General features: G+C 44.4%; 1 protein-coding gene across 2 annotated transcripts in view; it reads right to left on the bottom strand.

Moving 5' to 3' along the window:
• Nucleotides 1-21,228, bottom strand: part of rngtt (RNA guanylyltransferase and 5'-phosphatase) — a 522,369-nt gene that overhangs the window by 58,376 nt on the left and 442,765 nt on the right. For both annotated transcript variants that reach the window (XM_070885554.1, XM_070885552.1), the window contains exon 15: nt 16,360-16,483. In XM_070885554.1, coding sequence (XP_070741655.1) covers nt 16,360-16,483 — 124 coding nt within the window. The remainder of the gene's footprint in view (nt 1-16,359; nt 16,484-21,228) is intronic.

The raw sequence follows: 21,228 nt of genomic DNA, 5'->3' as shown, positions 1-21,228 counted from the left end.
CCTTCCTGAATGTTGAATACCCCTGGATGTTGAGTTCCCAGCCTTGGTCACCCTGGAGCCATGTCTCCGCAATCCCAATGATATCATATCACTTAACATTTATGTGCGCAGTTAATTCATCCACCTTATTACGAAATCTCCTCGCATTGAGACACAGAGCCTTCAGGCTTGTCTTTTTAACACTCTTTGACTTTTAGAATTATGTTGTAATGTGGCACTTTTTGATTTTTGCCTTTGATTTCTCTGCCCTTCACTTTTCCTCATCTCCTTTCTACCTTTTGCTTCTGCCCCCATTTTACTTCCCTTTGTCACCCTGCATAGATTCCCATCCCCCTGCCATATTGGTTTAAACCTCCCCCCAACAGCACTAGCAAACATTCCCCCTAGGACATCTGTTCTGGTCCTGCCCAGGTGCAGACCGTTCAGTTTGTACTGGTCCCACCTCCCCCAGAACCGCTTCCAATGTTCCAGGAATTTGAATCCCTCTTGCACCATTCCTCAAGCCACGTATTCATGGCAAGCTTAGTGTTGCGCATGCGTGCAGACCAGGGTATGGTTCATTGTGCTAGGGCGTCACCCAGCAAAGGTGTGTGTTCTATGCTTCAGTATGTATTTTCTCACAATTAGAATAACAAAATTAAGAATAATAATTATGGGTGCAAATATTACTATGCCTCATGATGGTGTAAGGTTGGTTTACATGCATGCCATGCTGGGCGACGGATAATACGACTCCACCATCGCAGAAACCAGATCGCTCGGGCATTAATGGGGAGGAGGCCATACCTGATCGAATCTACAGAGACAGGCGCTCATACCTACACCTGAGTGAGGCAGACTGCATGTGCAGGCTGCGATTCTCACAAGCTGCTGATCCAGACCAGGACGTTCACTGTGCACACCCGTCATGTGGAAAAAGTTTTTTTTTCCCCAGCGCATGCTCACTGACTTTTCAGCACACACTTGAAGCTCTAACCCCAGATTTAATTTCAGGTATCGCAGGGCCAAAATTAAATTTTACTTTGGTGAAAGTTGCATTTTTTTCCGCTGCAATCGGGCACAAAAAAAAATCGGCCGAACATTTTCCTGGCCGCCAAAAATCGGCAAAGAGGAAAATAGAGCCCCAAAACCTCAGTTAAAAGGGAATTGAGTGAAGTATTTGAAAAGGAAGTCTATAAACAGATAAGGAGAAAGGACAAGGTAAAGTAGATAGCTCCAATTGAAGAGGTAGCATCAACACAGGTGCAACAGGCCAGATGGTCTCCTTCTATACTGTAAATTCTATGATCACATTTCCTGCTGGTATACCGGCCATTTTCAAAAATCCCTTGGGAATCTGCTTTGTTTGGAGAGTCTCACACTGGCTGGTATATCGATGAACTTAACTTTGCTTTCCAGTTCTTACAAACTACATTTTGTTAGCTGCTGTATTACCAAGGAATTGAGACAGGGTGGAGCTGGCAGGTAGCCAGATTTAAGATGGAACTAATTTAGGTCCTCAGGAGAGCTATTATGGTTACTAATTCAACATAGCAGAGTGCACGCAATTAACCCTCAAATTAATGTTAAATTCAGGTCCTGCTGCTTATAAATCAGATTTATAGCTGTGGTTGCAATCAAACTCAAGATGGCTCCTCCATAGTTGATTGTTCTGACATTTATGTTTTGCTGTTAACCAGTGATGGATGGATTCACCTGTCGAATTGATGAATGTGTCTTAGTTACAGTGGATGAGCTGATAGTAGAAGAGCCCAATCCTGGGCGCACATACACGGCCACATGCATCACATTGCCAGCCAGTTGAGGTGGGTAGATGAGTTGTTTTGTATGCCAGGTGCTCGGCAGCCGGATTATGCAACCTCAAATTAATTCAAACCAATCCGGCAGACATGCGCCCTCACTCAAGGACATTCAACTACACATGCATGGTCATCCAATCACACCCACTGTGGTCCCGATCAGTAACCAATTGAAGTCACGGGCAAATTCCGGTACCTCAAAAACAGATCACAATCAATGACAATCACTCACCGAATGGGCAGCGTCAGCTCTGCCTTTGGCAAACTGCAGCGGAGACACTGGCAGGAACGAGGGGTTAGTCTACCAACAAAAGTCGCTATATACCAAGCTGTTGTCCTCACTATCCTTCTACATGGATCGGAATTGTGGATCTGCGACCACCATCAAAAATGGCTAGACCATTTCCATCTGCCGTATCATTGGCATCGAGTGACAGAACAGGCTTCCTAACACATCTTCAAGCAGCTACAATACAACTGGAATTGAGGCCACGATCAAAAAGGTCCAGTTGCATCGTTCACATGCCTGATTATAGAATGCAATCCAGATATCGCAAGAGTGGTGGGCAGCTGAAATGCTATAAACATACGAATAATGACGGACAGGTAAAGAACATCTGGTCCATCAAGCCTGTCCCACACAATAGCGATACCTTGTGTATCACAACTTATACACTCCACCCCACCCGAATGTGATCTCCTGGGACAGGCTAAAAAAACAGATTAAAAATCCAGGCTAATTTGGGAAAAAAAATCTGGGAAATTCCTCTCCGACCCTTCCAGGTGATCGAAACTTGTCCAGGAGAGCACTCTGTCCATTAAATTCCCTGCAGTACCTACTTTCTGTTAGAGTTAATCTCCGCCGCAGCCAGAAACAAATCCAGCTTTTAAAGATGGAGAGGTGGGAGCAGGTCAAAAAAGGCCCAACGCGGCGGCAGTTCGGGGAGTTTGGAGATGCGGCAGTGCGTCGGAGGCTTACTGGTGCAGCTGCAGTAGGGAGTCAAAAAAGAAGTAGAAAGAAATCGAAAGGTGATGTCACAGCCAAGGGGGTAAATGATTGGTTAGTAGTTTTTCTTTTTCTTTTCTTTATCAGTAAGTAACCTTTTACATTGTTGTTGCCCAATTACGTTAATCTAAGGGTTAAGTCATGGCAGGAGAGCTCGGACACGTGTTGTGCTCTTCCTGTACTATATGGGAACTCAGGGACGCTTCCGGTGTCCCTGACGACTACGTGCGCAGGAAGTGTATCCGCTTGCCGATCCTGACGGACCGCATTGCGGCACTGGAGCTGCGGGTGGATTCACTCTGGAGCATTCACGATGCTGAGAATGACGTGAATAGCACGTTTAGCGAGTTGGTAAAGGGTTCACAGTCAGATAGTGAATGGAAGATCAACATGAAGAGCAGTGTAAGGAAGGTAGTGTAGGGGTCCCCTGTGGTCATTCCCCTTCAAAACAGATACACCGCTTTGGGTACTGTTGAGGGGGATGACTCATCGGGGGAGGGCAGCAGCAGCCAAGCTCATGGCACCGTGGCTGGCTCTGCTGCACAGGAGGGCAGGAAAAAGAGTGGGAGAGCTATAGTGATGGATGATTCAAATGTAAGGGGAATAGATAGGCGTTTCTGCGACCGCAACCGAGACTCCAGGATGGTATGTTGCCTCCCTGGTGCAAGGGTCAAGGATGTCTCGGAGCGGGTGCAGGACATTCTGAAAAGGGAGGGTGAACAGTCAGTTGTCGTGGTGCATATAGGTACCAATGATATAGGTAAAAAATGGGATGAGGTCCTACGAGGCAAATTTAGGGAGCTAGGAGTTAAATTAAAAAGTAGGACCTCAAAAGTAATAATCTCAGGATTGCTATCAGTGCCACGTGCTAGTCAGAGTAGGAATCACAGGATAGCTCAGATGAATACGTGGCTTGAGCAGTGGTGCATAAGGAGGGGATTCAAATTCCTGGGACATTGGAACCGGTTCTGGGGGAGGTAGGACCAGTACAAACTGGACGGTCTGCACCTGGGCAGGACCGGAACCAATGTCCTAGGGGGAGTGTTTGCTAGTGCTGTTGGGGAGGAGTTAAACTAATATGGCAGGGGGATGGGAACCTATGCAGGGAGACAGAGGGAAATAAAATGGAGTCAGAAGCAAAAGATAGAAAGGAGAATAGTAAAAGCGGAGGGCAGAGAAACCCAAGGCAAAAAACAAAAAGGGCCACATTACAGCAAAATTCTAAAGGGGCAAAGTGTGTTAAAAAGACAAGCCTGAAGGCTCTGTGCCTCAATGCGAGGAGTATTCAGAATAAGGTGGATGAATTAACTGCGCAGATAGCAGTTAACGGATACGACGTGATTGGCATCACGGAGACATGGCTCCAGGGGGACCAAGGCTGAGAACTCAACATCCAAGGGTATTCAGCATTTAGGAAGGATAGACAGAAAGGAAAAGGAGGCGGGGTGGCGTTGCTGGTTAAAGATGAAATTAATGCAATTGTAAGGAACGACATTAGCTTAGATGATGTGGAATCGGTATGGGTGGAGCTACGGAATACCAAAGGGCAGAAAACGTTATTGGGAGTTGTGTACAGGCCACCAAATAGTAGTAGTGAGGTTGGGGACAGCATCAAACAAGAAATAAGGGAGATGTGCAATAAAAGGTACAGCAGTAATCATGGGTGACTTTAATCTATATATTGATTGGACGAACTTAACTGGTAGCAATACGGAGGAGGAGGATTTCCTGGAGGGTATTAGGGATGGTTTTCTAGACCAATATGTCGAGGAACCAACTAGAGAGCTGGCTATTCTAGACTGGGTGATGTGTAATGAGAAGGGACTAATTAGCAATCTTGTTGTCCTGAACTTAAGGAAAGGTAACTTCGATGGTATGAGGCGTGAATTGGCTAGAATAGACTGGCAAAGCGTACTTAAGGAAGTAGCCCTAGAAATAGTGGTTGCATTGGTGATCATTTTCCAACAGTGTATCGACTCTGGATCAGTTCCTATGGACTGGAGGGTAACTAATGTAATACCACTTTTTAAAAAAGGGAGAGAGAAAACGGGTAATTATAGACCAGTTAGCCTGACATAAATAGTGGGGAAAATGTTGGAATCAATCATTAAGCATGAAATAGCGCATTTGGAAAGCAGTGACAGCATCGGACCAAGTCACCATGGATTTATGAAAGCGAAATCATGCTTGACGAATCTTCTAGAATTTTTTGAGGATGTAACTAGCAGAGTGGATAAGGGAGAACCAGTGGATGTGGTGTATTTGGACTTTCAAAAGGCTTTTGACAAGGTCCCACACAAGAGATTGGTATGCAAAATCAAAGCGCATGGTATTGGGGGTAATGTACCGATGTGGATAGAGAACTGGTTGGCAGACAGGAAGCAGAGAGTCGGGATAAACGGTTCCTTTTCAGAATGGCAGGCAGTGACTAGTGGAGTGCCGCAGGGCTCAATGCTGGGACCCCAGCTCTTTACAATATACATTAACGATTTAGATGAAGGAATTGAGTGTAATATCTCTAAGTTTGTGGATTACACTAAACTGGGTGGCGGTGTGAGCTGTGAGGGGGACGCTAAGAGGCTGCAGGGTGATTTGGACAGGTTAGGTGAGTGGGCAAATGCAGTATAATGTGGATAAATGTGAGGTTATCCATTTTGGGGGCAAAAACACGAAGGCAGAATATTATCTGAATGGCGGCAGATTAAGAAAAGGGGAGGTGCAACGAGACCTGGGTGTCATGGTTCAGCAGTCACAAAGTGGGCATGCAGGTACAGCAGGCGGTAAAGAAGGCAAATGGTATGTTGGCCTTCATAGCTAGGGGATTTGAGTATAGGAGCAGGGAGGTCTTACTGCAGTTGTACAGGGCCTTAGTGAGGCCTCACCTGGAATATTGTGTTCAGTTTTGGTCTCCTAATCTGAGGAAGGACGTTCTTGCTATTGAGGGAGTGCAGCGAATGTTCACCAGACTGATTCCAGGGATGGTTGGACTGTCATATGAGGAGAGACTGGATCAACTGGACCTTTATTCACTGGAGTTTAGAAGGATGAGAGGGGATCTCATAGAAACGTATAAGATTCTGACGGGACTGGACAGGTTAGATGCAGGAAGAATGTTCCCGATGTTGGGGAAGTCCAGAACCAGGGGACATAGTTTTAGGATAAGGGGTAGGCTATTTAGGACTGAGATAAGGAGAAACTTCTTCACTCAGAGAGTTGTTAACCTGTGGAATTCCCTGCCGCAGAGAGTTGTTGATGCCAGTTCATTGGATATATTGAAGAGGGAGTTAGATATGGCCCTTACGGTTAAGGGGATCAAGGGGTATGGAGAAAAAGCAGGAAAGGGGTACTGAAGGAATGATCAGTCATGATCTTTTGAATGGCGGTGCAGGCATGAAGGGCCGAATGGCCTACTCCTGCACCTGTTTTCTATGTTTCTAAAGGCTTCCGTAAAATCTTGCAAAATTAATTCCAACATCTGGAAAGACACAGTCACCAACAGACCATGATGTCAACTAATATATCAAAGTGAAACACACTTTTTTTGATTATACTATGAATATTAATTGAAACCATGTTAACTTCTCCTTCCCCTAAGGCTCTAATAGCATAAGGCCTGATTGCCAAAAAATCGCTCAATTCCTCATTCCAAATTTACTTTAGAAGCTAGGAATTCATTATAGTTTACAGAATGCAGTCATTTTTTTTTGCAATTTTCTCACCAATTTTCTCCTCCCCTGGAAAGTAATTGCTGGGAGAGTTCCTCAGATTCTGACCGTCCTCTGGTACCTCACCCAAGTGGCCATTTTTCATCTATGAGCCTGAGCGGTATATTTCCAGAATGTTTTTGAAGGTAGGGAAGAGATAGCGGGGTAGAAGGGTTAAGGGAGAGTGTTTCATCATTGGTGTTGAAAAGCTATTTTTAAGTGGGTTCACTCAAATCAATGGACTTACAGCATTACACGATTCAATCTCAGTCTCAAAGGCCCCAAGTTTCCACATGATTTGCTCCTGATTTTTAGGAGCAACTGGTGTAGAATGGAGTATCTTAGAAATCGGAATTCTCGACATTTAGTTTGCTCCAGTTCTGGTCAGTTAGAACAGTTTCACTTTGGAACAGAATTTTTTTTTTTCAAAAGGGGGCGTGTCCGGCCACTTACGCCTGATTTCAAAGTTTCGTGAGTGAAAACTTACCCCAAACTAACTTAGAATGGAGTCAGTGAAGATTTTTGTACGCTCGAAAAAACCTTGTCAACACTTTAGAAAATCAGGCGGAGGTTACAAATTAGGCATAGGGAACGAGGTGGGGGGGGGGGGGGGGGGGAAGAAGGGAAGTCATTAAATTGTACAATCAATCCTTAGTTATACTTATACAAATATTATACAAATCAATCCAACCTGAATAAAAATGTATAAGCAAAAAAAAGATTAAATAAACCATGTTCCTACCTGTGTGAAATAGCATCAGCCTTCGAGCTGCTGTGCTTCAGGCAAGCCTTTCATGTTGGAGACAGGCAGGGGTGTGGCGTCAGTATCTCAACAGCAGCGGCAGCAAGCTTCGAGCTGAGCTGCAGTGCTTGAGGCAGGCCTTCATCCTCTTCGTGGCTGGCCGGGAAGAAGCAGCACCGGACGGACCCGAGGCCATGAGATATCAGCGGCTTCAGTGGCTGGCCGGCAGCCGAAGAATCAGCGGACCGATGTGAGGCCATTCGACCATGAGATAGCAGCGGCGTCAGTGGCTGGCCAGCAGCCGAAGAATCAACACCTGACACACGCAGCTCTTTATGGTGCTTGAGGTCATTCGGCCACGCTTTAGGGGCGGCGTCCGTGGCTCAACGGCAGCCGAAGATACAGCAGCAGCCTTTGAGCTGTGAGGGGGACTGAAGCCATTTGGACAGGGAGAGGCAGCCACATCGACAGTTTTATATTTAAATTTGCAGAATGGGTGCTGCATTGTCAACACCACGTATTATTGCAAAGTTGAATTGGCACTCTTATTTCTCCAAACACACAGTCCTTAATTTGCATGCACCAATGCAGCACCGGTTCTGCAAGTTTAGCAGTGAAAAGCTGAAGTCACTGATTTCAGCAGGTGATTTATTCAGCAGTGCTGCTAAAAGCACTCCCTCACACACAGAAATATCAAAAAAAAATTAAATTATAAGCCTTTGCAGGGATCCAAGAAACAAATCTTCACTTTTTCTGCAGTATTTTAAAAAATGGCCAAGTGCCAATGTTTGTGTGAGACTGCGCGTGTGCGAACGCTCCAATGCGCACGCGCAGGGTTGCCGGCACCACGAAGGCTAATTTAAATTGTACCCGACTCCTGCTACTTAGAAAATCGGCGCGAGTGTTAAGCTCCGCCCCCTGCTGCGACGAGCGCACCGCGCCAAGCAGACATCGAGCTCCAAGGAGCTCGAGAATATCGGACTTTTTTTTAGGCGCAGTTTTCGGCGCGAAAAACAGGCGCCCAGCTCGGAGGTGCGCTGTTTTCGCCGCGGGACGAAACTTGGGGCCAAATTGTGGTGCATCAGTACTATCAGGTAGTAATCTCAGGATTGCTACCAGTGCCAGAGTAGAAATAGCAGGATAGTTAAGATGAATACGTGGCTTGAGGAATGGTGCAAGAGGGAGGGATTCAAATTCGTGGGACATTAGAAGCGGTTCTGGGGGAGGTGGGACCAGTACAAACTGGACGGTCTGCACCTGGGCAGGAGCGGAACCGATGCCCTAGGGGGAATATTTGCTAGTGCTGTTGGGGAGGGGTGAAACTAATATGGCAGGGGGATGGTAATCTATGCAGGGAGACAGAGGGAAGTAAAATGGGGGCAGAAGTCAAAGGTAGAAAGGAGATAAGGAAAATGGAGGGAAATCAAAGGCAACAATCAAAAAGGGCTGCATTACAACATAATTCTAAAAAGACAAAGAGTGTTAAAAGGACAAGCCTGAAGGCTCTGTGTCTCAATGCGAGGAGCATTTGTAATAAGGTGGATGAATTAACTGCGCAGATAGCTGTTAAGGGATATGATGTAATTGGCATCACGGAGACATGGCTCCAGGGTGACCAAGGCTGGGAACTCAATATCCAGGGGTATTCAATATTCAGGAAGGATACAGAAAGGAAAAGGAGGTGGGGTAGCGTTGCTGGTTAAAGAGGAGATTAACGCAATAGTAAGGAAGGACATTAGCTTGGATGATGTGGAATCTGTATGGGTAGAGCTGTGGAACACCAAAGGGCAGAAAACGCTAGTGGGAGTTGTGTACAGACCACCAAACAGTAGTAGAGAGTTTGGGGATGGCATCAAACAGGAAATTAGGGATGCATGCAATAAAGGTACAGCAGTTATCATGGGCGACTTTAATCTACCTATAGATTGAGCTAACCAAACTGGTAGTAATATGGTGGAGGAGGATTTCCTGGAGTGTATAAGGGATGGTTTTCGAGGCCAATATGTCGAGGAACCAACTAGAGAGCTGGCCATCCTAGACTGGGTGCTGTGTAATGAGAAAGGATTAATTAGCAATTTTGTGTGTGAGGCCCCTTGGGGAAGTGACCATAATATGGTAGAATTCTTCATTAAGATGGAGAGTGACACAGTTAATTCAGAGACGTGAATTGGCTAGGATAGACTGGCGAATGATACTTAAAGGGTTGACAGTGGATAGACAATGGCAGACATTTAAAGATCACATGGATAAACTTCAACAATTGTACATCCCTGTCTGGCGTAAAAATAAAACGGGGAAGGTGGCTCAACTGTGGCTAACAAGGGAAATTAGGGATAGTGTTAAATCCAAGGAAGAGACATATAAATTCACCAGAAAAAGCAGCAAACCCGAGGACTGGGAGAAATTTAGAATTCAGCAGAGAAGGATAAAAGGTTGAATTAGAAGGGGGAAAATAAGAGTATGAGAGTAAGCTTGCAGGGAACATAAAAATTAACTGCAAAAGCTTCTATAGATATGTGAAGAGAAAAAGATGAGTGAAGACAAATATAGGTCTCTTGCAGTCAGAATCAGGTGAATTTATAATGGGGAACAAAGAAATGGCAGACCAATTGAATAAATACTTTGGTTCTGTCTTCGCTAAGAAAGACACAAATAACCTTCCGGAAATACTAGGGCACCGAGGGTCTAGCGAGGAGAAGGAACTGAAAGAAATCCTTATTAGGCGGGAAATTGTGTTAGGGAAATTGATGGGATTGAAAGCCGATACATCCCCAGGGCCAGATAGTCTGCATCCCAGAGTACTTAAGGAAATGGCCCTAGAAATAGTGGATGCATTGGTGGTCATTTTCCAACATTCTGTCGACTCTGGATCAGTTCCAATGGATTGGAGGGTAGCTAAAGTAACCCCACTTTTTTAAAAAAAGGAGGGAGAGAGAAAACAGGGAATTATAGACCGGTTAGCCTGACATCGGTAGTGGGGAAAATGCTTGAATCAATTATTAAAGATGTAATAGCAGCGCATTTGGAAAGCAGTGACAGGATCGGTCCAAGTCAGCATGGATTTATGAAAGGGAAATCATGCTTGACAAATCTAGAATTTTTTGAGGATGTAACTTGTAGAGTGGACAAGGGAGAACCAGTGGATGTGGTGTATTTGGACTTTGAAAAGGCTTTTGACAAGGTTCCACACAAGAGATTAGTGTGCAAAATTAAAGCACATGGTATTGGGGATAATGTATTGTCATGGATAGAGAACTGGTTGGCAGACAGGAAGCAAAGAGTAAGAATAAACGGGTCCTTTTCAGAATGGCAGGCAGTGACTAGTGGGGTGCCGCAAGGCTCAGTGCTGGGACCCCAGCTATTTACAATATACATCAATGATTTGGATGAAGGAATTGAGTGTAATATCTCCAAGTTTGCAGATGACACTAAGCTGGGTGGTAGTAAGAAGGATGCTAAGAGGCTGCAGGATGATTTGGACAGGTTAGGTGAGTGAGAAAATGCATGGTAGTATAATGTCGATAAATGTGAGGTTATCCACTTTGGTGGCAAAAACAGGAAGGCAGAATCTGAATGGTGACAGATTAGGAAAAGGGAAGGTGTACCATGACACCCAGATCTCGTTGCATGAGTCGATGAAAGTTGGCATGCAGGTACAGCAGGCGGTGAAGAAGGCAACTGGCATGTTGGTCTTCATAGCGAAAGGATTTGAGTATCGGAGCAGGGAGGTCTTACTGCAGTTGTACAGGGTCTTGGTGAGGCCACACCTTGAATATTGTGTACAGTTTTGGTCTCCTAATCTGAGGAAGGACATTCTTGCTATTGAGGGAGTGCAGCGAAGGTTCACCAGACTGATTTCCAGGATGGCAGGACTGACATATGAACAAAGAGTGGATCGACTAGGCTTATGTTCACTGGAATTTAGAAGAATGAGAGGGGATCTCATAGAAACATTTAAAACTCTGATGGGATTGGACAGGTTAGATGCAGGAAGAATGTGCCCGATGTTGGGGAAGTCCAGAACCAGGGGTCACAGTCTAAGGATAAGGGGTAAGCCATTTAGGACCCGAGATGAGGAGAAACTTCTTCACTCAGAGAGTTGTTAACCTGTGGAATTCTCTACTACAGCAAGTTTTTGAGGCCAGTTCGTTAGATATATTCAAAAGGGAGTTAGATGTGGCCCTTATGGCTAACGGGATCAAGGGGTATGGAGAGAAAGCAGGAATGGGGTACTGCAGTTGCATGATCAGCCGTGATCATATTGAATGGTGGTGCAGGCTCGAAGGGCCGAATGGCCTACTCCTGCACCTATTTTCTATGTTTCTACAGGGCATAAATATACGTGATCAAGAGTGCACAAATGACTACTTTCGGGGCTGGAAATCAAACTTTGGCCGATACACTCATTTTGGCTTAGTTATCCAACTAACATGAGTAACCTAAACTTTATTGGTGTCAGATGTGGCCCAGTGAATAGCACTCTCGCTTCTGAATCAGAAGATTGTGGGTTCAAATCCCTCTACAGAGACTTAAACACAAAATCTAGGCTGACATTCCAGTGCAGTACGGAGGGAGTGCTGCAAAGTTGGAGATGTCGTCCTTCAGATGGACGTAAAAGATCCTATTGCACTATTTCAAAGAAGAGCTGGGTAATTCTCCCTGGCCAGCATTTATCCCTCAACCAGCATCACTAAAAATCAGATTATCTGGTCATAATCACATTGCTGTTTATGGGAGCTTGCTGTGCGCAAATTTGCTGTCACATTTCCGACATGGCTACACTTTAAAAGTACTTAATTGGCTGTAAAAAGCTTTGGGTGGTCCCGTGGTCGAGAAAGGCGCTATATAAATGCAAGTTGTTTGTTTATTAAGAATGGGGGCTTGTCTTCTTTCCTGCCTTTTTGTGACATTACTAAGAAGGTAGTATTGAATTGTTAGTGACTGATAAGAAATTACATGAATCTTGCCCGTGTTCTGCTGGACCCCTTGTCACTTGAACGTTCCAAAAAATATACTATTTACTAGTGCTCCTCCGCCTCTCCAGATCTTGTACGTAAGATATCACACAGCTGAGGGGAACATCTCTAGGTTGCATGAGCTGCCCAGGTAAATTTCCTGATCTTTTCTCCTCCTCTCAATGGCACAACCTCGATCAGGTGTCGGTCGACTGGGAGTGTGGCGACAGGGAAATCGGCCGGGACTCAAACACCAGGCTGCAAGTTTTCAATGGGCTCCGCATGGAGATAGGGAGTGCCAACCCTCCCAGATTGCTTCTGCTCGGGGGTAGAACCTCCATCCGCCCTAAATGTGGCCCATGGATTGGGAAGATTGGCCTGGGTTCTGTCCTGGACCTTGAATAACAAACGCTGCAGCATAATTCTTTTTGGCCCCCTTGTAAAAAGGGCAGTCCCTAAAATATTTTTATGGCCAGTGTTGTTTTTCCCCACGCATCCTCCATGCCCCCCAGCCCTCTGGTACCCGACCGTCTTCAGCCCCATAGTTTTAAAAGAGGCTGCGTCCCTGTGATTTGTCCACTGACTTGGGTTAATATAGTTTTATCATTGGTAACAAAAGAATGCTTGTAAGTAGAAAATGCTCATTTTTTTTGGAAAGCAGTTTGACAGTCTGTTCAGTGAAAGCAAATACATTACCTGATTCTGAAGTACATTGACAACTAGAATGACAGTGACAAATTATAACTCAGTAAAACAAGTAATCTTTCTGGACACATGATATCAGTGTGCAGTGAGCTGCATAATAGGACTGTATCTTCCTTTTCTTGAACAGTAGCAAAATGTTTAATTTAAGCAGGATCCTGAGGAACCCCAGTGATGACAGACCCTTTTAGAAATAATTAAAACGGGAAAGCAGGGGCGCATGTGTCACCATCCTTTTATAAATCAAGCCATTACAAAAAAAAATCAACATTCTTTTGTTCCTCGTCACTCTATATTTGGCTATTTTTGATTATATTTGTGTTTGAACAGTGAACACTGAACAAAAGGCCGTAACCCAGTGATTATCCGAGCTACAGCTCTCATATTGTTAAGTTTGGCAACACCGACAATATTATCTGCACTTATTGCTCAAAGAACAATTAAAACAATCGAAATTTCAAAATGTTAATGATCGGTTATCCATTTGATTTAAAAAATGCTATTTCTTCTTTCAAAACACGTGAAAAAGGGGTGCAGATTCAGTACCATCCGATTTACAGCACTGCCGAAGACCAATTTCTTCCATAATGTATCTCTATAATTATTTCTGCTTCGTTAATTTGAGTGGTTTCTTTAACGATGCATTCATTTTCTTCCCTCTTCTAATGGTACTGACTCTGCTGGAGTAAGGCTCTATATGGGCACTGCCAGCTCTCTGGTATCTCAATCAAATGGTCATTCTCCAGATGAGAAATGCTAACAGGCTATTTGAATGTGGATGGCATCATAGCCCAGCTTAATATTTTCCTCACCGTCCTTCGAACAAGCACAGTCTCCATTAGGATTCACAGGATAGCAATCTGCAGCAGGCTGATTTTTCCTGTCCCCAGTCCAGAGGAGGCGAGGGAAATTGCAGAACCTTTACTGCTGCCCTGTCTGAGATCAACAAACTTGACGCAGTTCAGGGAGTAAGTTTGGGATTTTCTGCTTTGTTTGCTTTAATATCCTACCATGTGGTGGAGGAAGCATTATGAATAGAACAAGAGATGTATTGCAGCCAAGGACTGGTTATCACTCACATCTGCTCAGAAACTATAATTTCACTTCCTTTAGGACTTTTTATGCAAAGCTGTGATATTCAGGCAGCAAATCACACCACATAGAGCAAGTGTAAACATTTGCAGGATTAGCCACAGAATGTCAAGCTGCAACAAATCACTTGCCATAAATATGAATACCTACGAGATGTAATTTGTATACCATGTATAACCCAATAACTGAAAACAATAAAGTTAGGTATCTCAATAGGACACACTTAATCTGTTTATACACCATAAAATATCAGCCCAGACATCCCAGTCGGCGATCGGGTAAAATACTTATCTTATCCTGCTGCGCGCGCGCGCACACATACACACACACACACACACACATACAGAGTTCCCAGTCCTGAGGCCTCTTCTGACTGCGCATCGCAGCGCGTGCACGTTGGGACATGCGCAGGCCTGGAGCTAAAGTCACATGGCTCTGGGCAGCCAATCAGGTAAAGTATGTCCTTTCATAATAATAGGAACTCCGTAATTGGAGTTCCCATTATTATGAATGAGAAACAGCCCCCAAAACACACAAAACCAATAATAGAAAATAGAAAAAATACACCACATATTTTTATTAATTTAAATTAAAAGTTATTTATGTATTTAAAAAATGTTTTTCCGATTTAAAAACAAGTTTTTTTAATTATGGTTTAAAATAAACTCACCATATAGTGGGGAGGGTTTTTAAACAATAAAATGTGTTTTTATCATTTTATTCTAAAATGTTTTTGTGTATTTTAAAACTCTTACGCCTGTAAAAGTAGGCTATGCGCCTGCTTTTATCAGGCGCAAGAGTTTTGAGGACATTTGCTGGGCAATATATGGGTAAATCCTGCAACCTTACCCTTGCAAATGTCCTCGCTCCCAAGATAAGGAAGATCTGTCAAGTTCCAGCTTGTCAGATCGGAAAAGCTGGTTTTCAGCGCATATGCATTGTGCGCTGAAAATTGGCTTTTGTGATGCCTTCCCGGGTCCGTACGCACTCAGTACGGACCTAGGAGGGCGGAATTTCTGCCCCAATAGTGCTTAACATGATGGATTTAATGATGCACGATATTCCTTAGTAGTTTGGTTCCCATGAAACTGGAGGCAGCGTGAATGCTTATTAGTTTCTTGTGTGGATTTAGAATATTTATATTTTGAACAGTTAGTTTCTAAAAAAAATGCATTTATTAATGTTTATAAGATGCAAATAAGTGATAATTATGTGAATTTTGGTTATAGAATACATTGCAAGGCAGTATAATTCTCCACAAAGTGAAACCAGTGAGACGGTCATGTGTATGTGGAGGGCAGTACACCTTACACAGAAGCAACCCTGCTGCCTGCTGGCAGGAGGCTGTGATTATGATGATAGTTTTACAGGAGAAACTCTTAAGTAACAACAGCCTATATTTATAAAATGACTACCAAAATGCTTCAGTAAGGCACAAATAACAAGTGGTAGAAGAATGGTTATGGTATGACTGAAGGTACGATCAAAGAGAAAGGTTTTGTGGAGACTTCTGAAATGAAGGAGAATGGTAAGCAAGACAGATGAGTTAAGGGAGAGCTTTTCAGAACAGGGGGCTAAGGTGGTTAAAGACTGTCGTCAAAGGTGTAAGTGGGGAGAAGGCGAGAGTCAGAAGAGTAGAGGCAGGAACACAAGGTAATTGGAAGTTGCAGAGGCAGTGAGAGGCATAGATGAGGACAGGGGTTTGGAAATTGATACATTAGGAATAGGAAGCCAATGAAGGTCGTCAATGACAGCAGGGTTTAGTTTGGGATTAGAAGAGGAGTGTTTTTATAGTGCAGAGGTGGGAATTGGGATTACAGCTTTGAGATGCACTTCTGGGATTCAGTGCTGTCAGCGTCTCCTACCTCAGGTTGACAAATCACATCCACGGTTGGACTAGATGTTAAACCCGCAGGAAGGGGCGCAGATAGTCTGGTACTTTCCAGTTCCACGCATAGCATTTTTCATTCAAACTAGTATATGCTATTTTATCCACATTTGTGGTGGGAGCGGGAAATTTGTACTATTTAAGGGAATCTATGTAAGCTATTCAAGGAATATTTTGTGTGGTGTACAATTTTAAGCTAGCCATCTCAAATTGCATTGACCATTGTGGCCAAGAGTTGGTTCCACAGCTTCACCCCAATTCTGTTGTAATGTCACACTCCAGGTGTCGCCCATGACTCCCTTGGGCTTAAAAGGTTGATGAATTTTTGAAAGAGAAATAGCATAATTAATTAGAATGCAACGTGATGGATGGGAACAATTTAATAATTATTATTTTACATCGGGTATAAATAATTTTTTCGGTCTATTCCTTAGATGATTAGTCTACTTGAAATTTTTCAAAACTGCTTACCCATAGCTGTGTCATAGGAATTTGGGAAGCTCTTGTCTACTCTTTCTCGCATAATAACCCAGCTGTTGTTCTCAAACTTGCATTCAATGATCTTGTTGTCATACATTCTCAGTTCTTTGTTCACCTAAAATACAAACACATGAGAAGAAAGAAAACTGTTTATTACTAGAAACTGATTATTAGGAATAAATTCTCATGACCAGTGGCGACAAATATTTTTTCCGTTCTAGGTAAACTCAAGATACTTTTTTTATATTCATTCCTGGGATGCGGGCGTGGCTGGCATGGCCAGCATTTATTGTCCATCCCTAACTGCCCTTGAGAAGGTGGTGGTGAGCCACCTTCTTGAACCGCTGCAGTCCGTGTGGTGAAGGTGCTCCCTCAGTGCTGTTAGGGAGGGAGTTCCAGGATTTTGACCCAGCGATGATGAAGGAATGGCAAGATATTTCCAAGTCAGGATGGTGTGTGACTTAGAAGGGGACATGGAGGTGATGGTTTTCCCATGTGCCTGTTTCCCTTGTCCTTTCAGGTGGTAGAGATCATGGGTTTGGGAGGTGCTGTCGAAGAAGCCTTGGTGAATTGCTGCCATACATCTTGTTGATGGTACACACTTCAGCCATGGTGCGCCATTGGTGGAGGGAGTGAATGTTGAATGTTTAAGGTGGTGAATGGGCTGCTTTTTCCTGGATGGTGTCGCGCTTCTTGAGTGTTGGAGCTGCACTCATCCAGGCAAGTGGAGAGTATTCCATTACATTCCTCACTTGTGCCTTGTAGATGGTGGAAAGGCTTTGGGGAGTCAGGAGGTGAAACACTCACCATAGAATACCCAGCATCTGACCAACTTTTACAGCCACAGTATTTATGTGGCTGGTCAGGTTAAGTTTCTGATCCATGGTGACCCCCAGGATGTTGATGTTGGGGGATTCAGTGATGGTAATGCCATTGAATGTCAATGGGCAGCGGATAGATGCTCTCTTGTTGGAGATACTTATTGCCTGGTACTTGTGTGGCGCGAATATTACTTGCCTCTTATCAGCCCAAGCCTGGATGTCGTCCAAGTCTTGTTGCATGCGAGCATGGACTGCTCCATTATCTGAGGGGTTGCAAATGGAACTGAACACTATCCAATCATCAGCAAACATTCCCACAACTGATCTTCTGATGGAGGGAAGGTCACTGATGAAGCAGCTCAAGATGGGTGGGCCTAGGACACTGCCGTGAGGAATTCCTGCAATGATGTCCTGGGGCTGGCATGATTAGCCTCCAACAGTTTGATTGCTACCAGTGCCACGTGCTAGTAAGAGTAGGAATCGCAGGATAGCTCAGATGAATATGTGGCTTGAGGAGTGGTGCAGAATGGAGGGTTTCAAATTCCTGGGACATTGGAAGCGGTTCTGGGGGAAGTGGGACCAGTACAAACCGGACGGTCTGCACCTGGGCAGGACCGGAACCAATGTCCTAGGGGGAGTGTTTGCTAGTGCTGTTGGGGAGGGGTTAAACTAATATGGCAGGGGGATGGGAACCTATGCAGGGAGACAGAGAGAAGCAGAATGGGGGCAGAAGCAAAAGATAGAAAGAAAAGTAAAAGTGGAGGGCAGAGAAACCCAAAGCAAAAAGCAAAAAGGGCCACATTACAGCAAAATTCTAAAGGGGCAAAGTGTGTCAAAAAGACAAGCCTGAAGACTCTGTGCCTCAATGCAAGGAGTATTCGGAATAAGGTGGACGAATTCACTGCGCAGACAGCAGTTAACGGATATGATGTAATTGGCATCACGGAGACATGGCTCCAGGTTGACCAAGGCTAGGAACTCAACATCCAGGGGTATTCAACATTTAGGAAAGATAGACAGAAAGGAAAAGGAGGTGGGGTAGCGTTGCTGGTTGAAGAGGAAATTAATGCAATAGTAAGGAAGGACATTAGCTTGGATGATGTGGAATCGGTATGGGTGGAGCTACGGAATACCAAAGTGCAGAAAGCGCTAGTGGGAGTTGTGTACAGACCACCAAACAGTAGTAGTGAGGTTGGGGACAGCATCAAACAAGAAATTAGGGATGCGTGCAATAAAGGTACAGCAGTTATCATGGGCGACTTTAATCTACATATTGATTGGGCTAACCAAACTGGTAGCAATGCGGTGGAGGAGGATTTCCTAGAGTGTATTAGGGATGGTTTTCTAGACCAATATGTCTAGGAACCAACTAGAAAGCCGGCCATCCTACACTGGGTGATGTGTAATGAGAAAGGACTAATTAGCCATCTTGTTGTGCGAGGCCCCTTGGGGAAGAGTGACCATAATATGGTAAAATTCTTCATTAAGATGGAGAGTGACACAGTTAATTCAGAGACTAGGGTCCTGAACTTAAGGAAAGGTAACTTCGATGGTATGAGACGTGAATTGGCAAGAATAGACTGGCGAGTGATACTTAAAGGGTTGACGGTGGATAGGCAATGGCAAACATTTAAAGATCGCATGGATGAACTTCAACAATTGTACATCCCTGTCTGGAGTAAAAAAAAAACGGGGAAGGTGGCTCAACCATGGCTAACAAGGAAAATTAAGGACAGTGTTAAATCCAAGGATGAGGCATATATTGGCCAGAAAAAACAGCAAACCTGAGGACTGGGAGAATTTTATAATACAGCAGAGGAGGACAAAGGGTTTAATTATGAGGGGGAAAATAGAGTATGAGAGGAAACTTGCTGGGAACATAAAAACAGACTGCAAAAGTTTCTATAGATATGTGAAGAGGAAAAGGTTAGTGAAAACAAACGTAGGTCCCTTGCAGTCAGATTTCGGTGAATTTATAATGGGGAACAAAGAAATGGTGGACCAGTTAAACAAATACTTTGGTTCTGTCTTCACGAAGGAAGACACAAATAACCTTCCAGAAATACTAGGGGACCGAGGGCCTAGTGAGAAGGAGGAACTGAAGGAAACCCTTATTAGGTAGGAAATTGTGTTTGGGAAATTGATGGGATTGAAGGCCGATAAATCCTCGGGGCCTGATAGTCTGCATCCCAGAGTACTTAAGGAAGTAGCCCTAGAAATAATGGATGCATTGATCATCATTTTCCAACAGTCTATCTGGATCGGTTCCTATGGACTGGAGGGTAGCTAATGTAACACCACTTTTAAAGAAAGGAGGGAGAGAGAAAACAGGGAATTATAGACCGGTTAGCCTGACATCAGTAGTGGGGAAAATGTTGGAATCAATTATTAAAGATGAAATAGCAGCACATTTGGAAAGCAGTGACGGGATCGATCCAAGTCAGCATGGATTTATGAAAGGGAAATCATGCTTGACAAATCTTCTGGAATTTTTTGAGGATGTAACTAGTAGAGTGGACAAGGGAGACCCAGTGGATGTGGTGTATTTGGACTTTCAAAAGACTTTTGACAAGGTCCCACACAAGAGATTGGTGTGCAAAATTAAAGCACATGGTATTGGGGGTAACGTACTGACGTGGATAGAAAACTGGTTGGCAGACAGGAAGGAGAGAGTCGGGATAAACGGGTCCTTTTCAGAATGGCAGGCAGTGACTAGTGGGGTGCCGCAGGGCTCAGTGCTGGGACCCCACCTATTTACAATATACATCAACGATGTAAATGAAGGAATTGAGTGTAATATCTCCAAGTTTGCAGATGACACTAAGCTGGGTTGCGGTGTGAGCTGTGAGCAGGACACTAAAAGGCTGCAGGGTGACTTGGACAGGTTAGGTGAGTGGGCAAGTACGTGGCAGATGCAGTATAATGTGGATAAATGTGAGGTTATCCACTTTGGTGGCGAAAACACGAAGGCAGATTATCTGACTGGCGGCAGATTGGGAAAAGGGGAGGTGCAGCGAGACCTGGGTGTCATGGTACATCAGTCATTAACAGTTGGCATGCAGGTACAGCAGGCAGTGAAGAAAGCAAATGGTATATTGGCCTTCATAGCTAGGGGATTTGAGTATAGGAGCAGGGAGGTCTTACTGCAGTTGTACAGGGCCTTGGTGAGGTCTCACCTGGAATATTGTGTTCAGTTTTGGTCTCCTAATCTGAGGAAGGACGTTCTTGCTATTGAGAGAGTGCAGTGAAGATTCACCAGACTGATTCCCGGGATGGCTGGACTGACATATGAGGAGAGACTGGATCGACTGGGCCTGTATTCATTGGAGTTTAGAAGGATGAGCGGGGATCTCATAGAAACATATAAAATTCTGATCGGACTGGACAGGTTAGATGCAGGAAGAATGTTCCCGATGTTGGGGAAGTCCAGAACCAGGGGACACAGTCTAAGGATAAGGGGCATAGAAACATAGAAAACAGCAAGCCATTTGGGACTGAGATGAGGAGAAGCTTCTTCACTCAGAGAGTTGTTAACCTGTGGAATTCCCTACCGCAGAGAGTTGTTGATGCCTGTTCATTGGATATATTCAAGAGGGAGTTAGATATGGCCCTTACGGCTAAAAGGATCAAGGGGTATGGAGAGAAAGCAGGAAAGGGGTACTGAGGTGAATGATTAGCCATGATCTTATTGAATGGTGGTGCAGGCTCGAAGGGCCGAATGGCCTACTCCTGCACCTATTTTCTATGGTTCTTTGTTTCAATCACAACCATCTTCCTTTGTGCTAGGTGTGATTCCAGTCAGTGAAGAGTTTACCCCCTGATTCCCATTGATTGCAATTTAGTAGAGTTCCTTGATGCCAACTCAGTCAAATGCTGCCTTGATGCAAGGGCAGTCACTCTTACCTCACCTATGGAGCTCGGCTCTTTTGTCCATGTTTGGACCAAGGCTGCAGATTGTTCCTGACTGAACCCAAACCGGACATCGGTGAGCAGGTTATTGGTGAGCAAGTGCAGCTTAATAGCACTGTTGACGACTCCT

The sequence above is a fragment of the Pristiophorus japonicus genome, chromosome 7 (assembly GCF_044704955.1).
Source record: "Pristiophorus japonicus isolate sPriJap1 chromosome 7, sPriJap1.hap1, whole genome shotgun sequence".
NCBI lineage: Eukaryota > Metazoa > Chordata > Chondrichthyes > Pristiophoridae > Pristiophorus > Pristiophorus japonicus.
This window is presented reverse-complemented; position numbering and strand designations above follow the sequence as displayed.